Source organism: Conger conger, chromosome 17 (genome assembly GCF_963514075.1).
Source record: "Conger conger chromosome 17, fConCon1.1, whole genome shotgun sequence".
In the NCBI taxonomy this organism is placed as follows: domain Eukaryota; kingdom Metazoa; phylum Chordata; class Actinopteri; order Anguilliformes; family Congridae; genus Conger; species Conger conger.
Genome location: NC_083776.1, coordinates 40,803,352 through 40,813,499, shown reverse-complemented (window position 1 = coordinate 40,813,499; position 10,148 = coordinate 40,803,352). Strand labels below are relative to the sequence as shown.

Below are 10,148 nucleotides of genomic sequence, written 5' to 3'. Positions count from 1 at the left end.
TTTTAAATATTTAACAGATGCTTGCCTCATCTTTAAGGTCTTACATGGGCTTGCACCTCCCCCACTGAGTTCATAATGCAGAAGGACAGCAGCGGGGCAACAAGGGCAACTACCACAGGGGACTGTGTTGTACAACACAGACGTAGCAAGTTTGGGCAAACAGTCTTCTCAGTCAGAGCCACACACCAAGGGAGGCTTGTTCAACTCGGCGGAACGTTGTGTAACTGGTCCTGTAGGTTGATTGACTTGTTCACACAGGCAAGAGTCTTGTGCTTCAAACAAGCTATGGTACAGATGGAGGATGCGGTCACAATTTTGTGGACATGGACATTATTTTAGCTAGAGGTAAGGTAGTAGAATCTAAGTATTTTTGAGCGTTGCATACATTGGTATTGCTTAATGAAATGTAGACAGCGTATCCAGTGTTCGTTCCTAAATGTAATGTAACAAATGCAGAGACGTTATTAACCTTCACGAATTACACTCTTTATTTGTGTAATGAAAGAGGAATTGGCACCAAGCACAAGGTAGTTGCGCACCACATTCCCTCAGGCTCATGCACCCTCGAGAGCGATTGACAGTCCGGCTTACTCAGTTTGCCAGTTTTGTATGTGTCCAGGATTTTTACTGAACTGAGGTAACCCTAACTGTGACACGTTTGGGTGATGGCCATCTGCTTGATTTCTTTGTTGAAGTTGTTTGTGGTGAAGTTGCTTACGTTGGATTTTCTAGATTGCTGCAATGTTAATGTAGCTAGCTAGCAAGTAAGCTTGCTTGTTATGTCCTACCGGTTTTTCTTGTCAGATTACCTGTGATCTGAAGTGATCTGAACACACTTTAATGTGTGAGGACGGCTGAAAATCCTTAATGTCTAGCCATTCTTTGCCTACGTTTAATTACTCAATACCTCTGTTTCTTCATGGTAGTTAATCTAACAGTTGGTGTACTATAATGTTAAATGCTCCATTGCCTCTGTGTGGTCCCTGTTCACACAAGTGTTTGTAATTTACGGTATGTTATTTGAGTGATTTTTATCATTATTTTATTTCTGTGACGGATGTGTTGCTTTTTTTTTTTTCTTAATCCCGCCACGCCCCCCCCCTCAAACTAATTATTGCAGACAGTATGGCAGGAAGAAATGAGCAGAGAGGAGAGAGGAAGGGAAGAAAGGAAGAGAAAAGAAAGCATTTCAGTCATGGAAGGAAATATAATTTCAACAGTATAATAAAAAAATATGTAATAAAAAAAACAACAACAAGGGCTGAATAAATAAAAAACATATTTGGAAGATGTACATTGTGTGCACAACTATTTTTTTAAAGACAAATGGCCCAATTTACCCGACTTCACCCAACACTTTCTAAAAACTTTTTTTTAAAGAATTCTAAAGGGTAATGCAGAAAGTTTGATATCCATGTAATGTAGGAGGCTTGGCTGAACATGAAAATAGCAATTTTGAAAATATTTCTATTTAGATTTTTATGAGGAAATGCCAGCGTTATGCATGTGACGCCATTGCGTTATGGATGTGATCTACGATCTACTTCTCAATAAAATTCTATCATAAATCATTTGTTGTCATAAGAAATGGTACTGAATGTCAATTTTGACATTTTGAAAACCATCTGAAATGGTTTTGAATGTTTTCAAGATGGCCGCCAAATACCATTGATTTCAATGGTAATGGGACTAATAAATCCATTTTTAGACATTTTCCTGTTACGAGCCAAGATCGCATCAGATTGGTAACATTACCGACTGTTTGATTAGAAAAACTACATCCTGTTATAACAAAGATGAAGCATATTCTATTAGGTATTTCCTCTGAAGGAATTTTGGATAACTACAGTCCCCTCCAAAAGTATTTGAAGAACGAGGTCAATTCCTCAGTTTTTGCTATACACTGAAGACCATTGAGTTTGAGGTCAAAAGATGTACATGAAATGACAGATCCGAATTTCAGCTTTTATTTCCTGGTATTTTCATCTAGCTTTGTTAAACAACTTAGAACATATCACCTTTTGTATCAGAGCAACCCATTTTTAGGTGAGCAAGTATTGGAACATGTGACTGACAGGTGTTTCTTGTTGCCCAGATGTGTTGCCCTGTTAGGCTGATTGGATAAACTATTGGATAGTTCTGAATAATCTTGGGTTTTGCCTGTGAAGATGGCATTTGTGCGAGAAATGATGAACCAACATGGGACCAGAGAGCTGTCTTTGGGAGAAAAGCAAGCCATTTTGAAGCTTAGAATAGAAAGGAAATAAATCAGAGCCCTTGCACAAGCATTGGGGATAGCTTGTACAACAACTTAGAATGTCCTGAAAAACAAAGAAAGCGCTGGCATACTGAGAAACCGACATCGGACAGGTCGACAAACAGCAGTTGATGACAGAAACATGAGAGCTGTCAATAAAAACCCCCAAAACATCAGTCAGTGACATCACAAACAACCTCCACAGGGCAGGGGTGAAGGTATATCAATCAACCGTTTCGAAGAAGTCTTAGAGAGCAGCAATATAGAGTCGAGATGTTCCGATACCATTTCTTCCTCCCCAATTCCGATATCTGAACTTGTGTATCGGCCGATACCGAGTAACAATCCGATACCTGTGCATTAAAAAAACTGGAGTACTGACAAATTTAATTTATTTTTAAATTTTTATTTTGGGCCATCTCAATAGTTAAAGGTACAATAGGAAATTTTGGACTTCTTACGGTCAAGAGAGGAATAGCAACACCTTCAAACCACAACCCTGTTTGCCCATCCTGACTGTGACTTTGCTTTGCCCCTCTGCTCACCATATATGGCACCATATCCTGAACAGGGTCGCAGGGGGGCTGGAGCCTATCCCAGCATACATTGGGCGAAAGGCAGGAATACACCCTGGACAGGTCGCCAGTCCATCGCAGGGCACACACACCATTCACTCACACACTCATACCTACGGGCAATTTAGACTCTCCAATCAGCCTAACCTGCATGTCTTTGGACTGTGGGAGGAAACCGGAGTACCCGGAGGAAACCCACGCAGACACGGGGAGAACATGCAAACTCTGCACAGAGAGGCCCCGGCCGACGGGGATTCGAACCCAGGACCTCCTTGCTGTGAGGCGGCAGTGCTACCCACTGCGCCATCCGTGCCGCCCTATTACTACCAAATATAAACTACATATTCTCAATGACTGCAGTCCAACCAACATGCAACTTCAATACTCTAGACTCTTTCAGTTGTTGTTTATTTCAGGGTTTTTTTCCCTTCAATCTCCTCTTCAGGAGATGAAATGCATGCTCAATTTTATTAAGGTCGGGTGATTGACTTGGCAGGTCTAAAACCTTCCACTTTTTTCCCCTAATGAAGTCCTTTGTTATGCTGGCAATGTGTTTTGGGTCTTTGTCTTGCTGCATGATGAAGTTCCTCCCAATTAGTTTGGACGCATGTCTCCATAAAGTGGCAGACATAATGTTTTTGTAGACTTCTGAATTAATCCTGCAGCTACCATCATGAATTACATCATCAATAAAGATTAGCGAGGCCACTCCAGAAGCAGCCATGCAAGCCCAAGCCATGACACTACCTCCACCATGCTTCATAGAGGAGCTTGTATGTTTTGGATGATGAGCAAATCCCTTCTTTTGCCATACTTTGGCCTTTCCATCACTTAGCACCGCTGAGGTTAATCTTGGTCTCATCAGCCCATAAAACTTTGTTCCAGAACTTTTGTGGCTCATCTCTGTACTTCTTTGCAAACTGTAATCTCGCTTTCCAATTCTTACTACTGAGGAATAGTAAATGGATGGAATTTATAGAGCGCCTTTATCCAAAGCTCTGTACAATTGATGCTTCTCATTCACCCATTCATACACACATTCACACACCAACGGCTCAGGAGCATTTGGGGGTTAGGTGTCTTGCTCAGGGACACTTCGATACACCCAGGGTGGGATCGAACAGGCAACCCTCCAACTGTCAGACCACTGCTCTTACAGCCTGAGCCAATGTCGATGAGTGGTTGCATCTTGTGATACAGCCTCTATATTGCTGCTCTCTTAGTCTTCATCAAACAGTTGATTGAGATACCTTCACATCTGCCATGTGGAGATTGTTTGTGATGTCACTGACTGATGTTTTGGGGTTTTTCTTCACAACTCTCACAATGTTTCTGTCATCAACTACTGTTCATATCACATTCACAGCAGCCTAATGACAATTAAGACTAAACTAAACAGTAGCTAATGCCTGGGATGTTTGGCCTGTCTTATTGAGTCCATTCACGTATAGCTGTCGCAGGTCGTGGGTGACCTGGAGAGAGCGCAATAGTGGAGCCTTGAATGAGGAATTGGAATCCTTCAGCCTAGGCGACGCAATGTCTGGTGGCTTTGGTCAGAGGCTAAAAGCTTGTTTAGCTGTTGGTTGTGATACACATGGCGTGTACCAAGTTCCAGGTTGTTTGGAAGTTCTTCCCGGTTCTCAGTGACTGTGAAGTGAGCTAAACTGCGCGATCATATCTCGGCCTCACATCCCAAGTTTTATATGGGCTTCTAAATTTATTTTGCCCTCTGTGTGTTTCCAGTGCTACAGTATTGGTTACAGTAGCTTGTGTCCAGCTTGGAGGCGAGTCAAAAATGACGTGTTTCATGTGTCCTTATGGGAAATGAAGTTTCCATTGCCCCTACAATGGTAATAAGTACCTCCTCTAAGATGGTCAGTAATATGCAGGAATTGTATCTAAAGGATATTTCACATAATTACTTGAAGATCTTCTTTCAATTCCAACAGGTGAGGACCACAGAGAGTAGGCATCTACTGATCTTGGATCAGTCCCTCTCCATTCCTCAGACTGGAGTCAGTGCCATGGACCACAGTAAGCAGAGCCCTACTGATGTGGGATCACCCCCTATCTCTATCATAGCTCAGAGTGGAGGCAGTGCCATGGACCACAGTGAGCAGAGCCTTACTGATGTGGGATCACCCCCTATCTCTATCACAGCTCAAAGTGGAGGCATTGCCATGGACCACAGTAAGCAGAGCCCTACTGGTGTGGGATCACCCCCTATCTCTATCACAGCTCAGAGTGGAGGCAGTGCCATGGACCACAGTGAGCAGAGCCCTACTGATGTGGGATCACCCCCTATCTCTATCACAGCTCAAAGTGGAGGCAGTGCCATGGACCACAGTGAGCAGAGCCTTACTGATGTGGGATTGCCCCCTATCTCTATCACAGCTCAAAGTGGAGGCAGTGCCATGGACCACAGTGAGCAGAGCCTTACTGATGTGGGATCACCCCCTACCTCTATCACAGCTCAGAGTGGAGGCAGTGCCATGGACCACAGTGAGCAGAGCCTTACTGATGTGGGATCACCCCCTATCTCTATCACAGCTCAGAGTGGAGGCATTGCTGCAGTACCAGTGATACATCAATCTACTGTTGAATCAGTGACTGTCAATTATATCTTCCAGTCTGATAACAAAAGTAAGAACGGATTTTTAATTGTATATACTTATGTAATGCAAGCATTGCTCTGTCCCAACATAATCCACACTTCCATACAAACAGTGGCAAAGTTCTTTCAAATTATATTGTGCATGTACTGTATACTTTCCTGAATTTGAGATTGAGAGCACACTTAGATTATATTTCTACACATTTTTTAGTTTATATTTCAAGTAGATAAGCTAGTGTATAAGTGTGCAACAAGTGTCTGTTAAAGCTGCAGATGTTTATGCTTGTTAAGCCAGCTTATGTCCCGGCAGGTATTACCCCAGGAACTGAGCAGGAGACAGGGCTGGGAGGCACACAGGTATGAAAGTACTTCAAAATACTCTTTCTTTAAAATCTTTAGAACACTTATTTGAAAAGGATTTTAACCCCTTAAGTCTCACCGGCCCAGGGTGTCAGGATGGCAGTTATATATTCTGTATTATGTACTGGACTACATCACAAAATAATGTTTACAGAGAATAAAATATTCTCTAAATTGGCATTTAAAATAGTTAATGTAAAATAAAGTGTGTAAAATAATTGGATGTAAAAATGACCCCGTTTCATTACTCATTTTAATGGTTATTCAATTGCTTTTACTGCGGACCATTTTTAAATGGTTGCAAATGTGCTAAAGCGTCCATACACTAATGTATGAATAGGATTTGTGAGACGGGTGCGTGGGGGTTGGACCCAAAATGCACGACTCAGAAACAGTAATCGGATAAAGTCCCGTCAGGGCTTTATTCGGGACGAATCCCAGGAGCGTAGTCAAAACAAGCAAAGTCCATACACGTAGATCCAGCCAGACAAACAATAAACAAACAAAAAGCACGGTGCCGAGGGATGAGGCGAACTCGTAGTCGGTAGACGTGCAGGGAGGTCCGGTAGCAGGAGGGCTGTCAGCGGGGCAGAAGTACAGGCGGACGGCAGGCAGGGTCGTAGTCGAGGGCGATGCGGAAGTCGAAACCATAAAACAAACAGCGAGGCAAAGGTACAAAAGACGGTAGGCGAGGACGTGGTCAAAAACAAACGGTGGTCAACGAAACAGAAATCAATAATCAATGGTCGGTATCAGGCTTGGATCGTAACGTGTAATCAATGACAGTAAATGCTCAAGAGTTGCTTTGACGTACAAGAGGCAGACAATTTCGCGAAGAACAGTAGTGCGACTGGGCTATAAAGACAGGTGTAGACAATTAGTTAGAGAGCAGCAAGGAAATGAAAAACAGGTGCGATGGATGACAAGTTTAACAAGGTAATTAGTAATCGTTAGTAATAAACCTATCCTGCCCTAGCATTAGTAAATTAGTAAATGACATGCACGAGAAACGTAAGGTAACATGAACACATGATTAATTTGTTAGTTCTACCCAATCCTGATCTAGCGTTAGTAGTTTTAGTAAATAGACAAATAGAAACAATTAAGGTGTGAATGATAAAAGGAGAGAAAGAGAAAGGCGGAACGTAAGGTTTGCGGAAAGACATGTAAAAGTGTATGGTTTAAACAACGAGCAGTCAGCGTAACAAACATAAATCAAAACATCACACTAAACAAACTAAGACGATAACCACTCAACATAACAAGGTAAAATAATCGTAACGAAACATAACTAGACATGACGAAAAAATAAATCGTAACAAGAAACAAACTAAACATGACGAACCTAGACTAACATAATACATAAGAAAATACGTGACTAAGTCAAAATGAATAAACATAAAACATGGCAAGACAGACCTGAAACGTGACAATTTGTTGTACATTTTGTGTAAACAAATTATAAAAGTCTGCGATGGACTGGCGACCTGTCCGGGGTGTATTCCTGCCTTTCGCCCAATGTATGCTGGGATAGGCTCCATCCCCCCTGTGACCCTGTTCAAGATAAGCGGGTTCAGATAATGGATGGAAATGATAAGTGTACAAATATTACTTAATATTTTATCACTGTCTGTAGTGGAAATTACACTCACATGGAACAGATGCAGATGTGGAAACATTTTGTGATGTATCTGAATAATAATAATAATAATAATAATAATAATAATAATGTTTTTATATTAAAGGAATTACATGGCGGTTGAATGAGACACTTGCCAGTTGTCTTTCAGCACCAATAAAACAAATGTGCATATTTTTTATAATTCAGCCATTTAAATGTATTTTAAAACATATTTTTCTAAGCCTAAATTTCCAGGTTGAAAATAATATGAAACATTCAAAACGCTTACTTCTCCAAAACTAAAGAACGGACATATTTAATACTTTCATCATGTTTGTGTTTCATCAATACCCTGTTGTGCAAATTGCATATACAAACCTAGAAAGTGTGTTAGTCCTTTAATACTCAGTTCCATAGGTCAAGAGTATGTCTGTGGTGGGTCATTTGGCCCTTGTGCTGCCAGTTGAATAGCCCTGTTCTATAAGGCTCTGATTTTGATTTATGCTATTGAATTTACCTTTTTATGAATTTCCAAAGAAAGACAACCTACAAGGAAAGCTGAAGAAAGAAACAAGTAAGTAAATCATTTTTAATCCAAGCACTCTATTGTAATCGCTGGTTTTATTGTTATATTTCCATTTAATTAAATTCTGGCCAAACCATCTGGTTATTTTTGATGAAAACCAACCAGGCGGTAGGTAGATCCTTGCACAGTTTGGACAACCTGCGAGTCATACCTCGATCGACCTCATGGTGGTGGTACAATGCGTCCAATTATCAGAAAACTCTGCCCGATTGTAAATCGGTCAATAGGTGGCACTATAGCAAACAAATGTTTGCTACTCCTAAACCATTGCCTGATGAAGTGATGGTTAAAGGTCCTATGAAAATCTATAAGGACAAGTTGATTGCCTGATGGTAGCCAGGTTATGGAGAAATCAAATTTCAGCAGCCTAAGCAGATCGCTTAGTGATCACCATAACAAATCTTGGTGGTTTTGTGAAATGGCAATCCTTGTGAACTTTACAGTTTTTGGTGATATAACAAGCCACAACATATTTTGGCCAATAATTCTTGAACTGTTTTGGCCAGAATTAAAATTCCCAGAACACAGACTCCTTGGTGCCAGACAAACAAATTCTCTTGGATCAATTTTGTATAAATTTGCTTGAAACTTGGTATGTAGGTTGTACATACGAAGATCTTGAAATGTAAATGTTTCTTTGTTAAAGATTCTTCCTGCATTAAGCCAATTAAATTTAATGTGGGTGTAGCTTATTATAAAAAAGCCAATAAAACAAAAATGGTTTGACAAAAAGTGATAAACCTGTATTGACAGAAAATCACAAAAGTTCACTGGTTTGTTCCAGACTTTTGACAATTGCTATATTGCTCAATGAACTTGTTAGAAATACAGGTTTGTGCCAGACATGTGGCCGACATCTTGAATGATGACAACCGTGTATTTTTTTCGTGTTTTCACTTTCACAATTCCCCTAGCCTGCTTCATATGAAACTTGAAAACTGGAGAGCTTGATGGAGGGTACGACTCAACATGTTCTGTACAAATTATGCTGATTGACCCATGCAAAAAATTTGCCTCAAAGAATCATGAGTCTGCCATCTTCCATTTTGAAAAAACACTAAGAATCTATTTCCTCCTTGATACTTCGAATGATGTGCACAAAAAATTGGTGGACAATATCTACACATGAACATCTTTAAATGTTATACAAACCAGGGTGATACACTAAACGCTCTGCCCACAGTAAGCCAATGGACTTGCCTGTGGGCGTGGGTTATCACACAATAGCTATTAAATTGCAGATGGTTGGACATGAAGAGATGAAACTTGGAATGTTTACTGACACCATTAAACATTCCAACAAAAGCAAACCTAAAGCATTGACCAAATCAAAACACATGGTGGCTCGAAAGATTCATATGTATTTAACAAATATGTGCACTTACTTGTGGAAGCTTATAATACTGCTCAACATATGGGGCAGTTATGTCATTAGCTGACTTGTGGCTATGACCTAAAGGGCTTAATATTTGCTCTGTGGGCTTAGCCCACTTAATTGCTTCTTTAGTGGGCTCCAGAACTTATTGGCACCCTTAATACAATAAAAAAGGCATGAAATAAACAACATGGATAATGATCGATATTTCATTTTTAAACATACAGGAAAACTATATACTTTGATTTCAATACTCTGATGTTTCAATGTTTAGTCATTTAATTTTTTCCAAAATTATTGGCACCCCTAACAATTATTGTGAATAAAAAAAAAAAAGTGAAATTGCCAATACAATTTCACTTTAATTTAGCGGGAGTATACAAATTAGGTGAGAAACATGCAAAATCCCTTTGTAAACAATCAGCATGGAAAAGCCAAAGAACTGTCAATTCAGAAGACACAGATGTTAATTGACCATCACAAGTTGGGTAATGAGGACAAAAAATACATATAGTCCCCTCCAAAAGTATTGGAACAGCAAGGTCAATTCCTTTTGTTTTTGCTATACACGGAAGTCTATTCACAATTGAGTTTGAGGTCAAAATATGTACATGAGATGACAGATCCGTCATCAGATTTGTTAAACAACTTGGAACATAACACCTTTTGTATCAGACGACCCAATTTTTTTGTGAGCAAAAGTATTGGAGCATGTGACTGTTTCATGTTACCCAGAGATGTCCTGTCACATTGATTGGTT

General features: G+C 40.2%; 1 protein-coding gene across 1 annotated transcript in view; it reads left to right on the top strand.

Moving 5' to 3' along the window:
• Positions 1-209: 209 nt before the first annotated feature.
• The window catches only part of LOC133116333 (NACHT, LRR and PYD domains-containing protein 12-like), a 47,284-nt gene continuing 37,345 nt past the window's right edge, over positions 210-10,148 (top strand). Inside the window, exons 1-4 of the mRNA XM_061225772.1 lie at positions 210-345; positions 4,782-5,475; positions 5,757-5,803; positions 7,965-8,001. Coding sequence (XP_061081756.1) covers positions 4,857-5,475; positions 5,757-5,803; positions 7,965-8,001 — 703 coding nt within the window. The 5' untranslated portion in view covers positions 210-345; positions 4,782-4,856. The remainder of the gene's footprint in view (positions 346-4,781; positions 5,476-5,756; positions 5,804-7,964; positions 8,002-10,148) is intronic.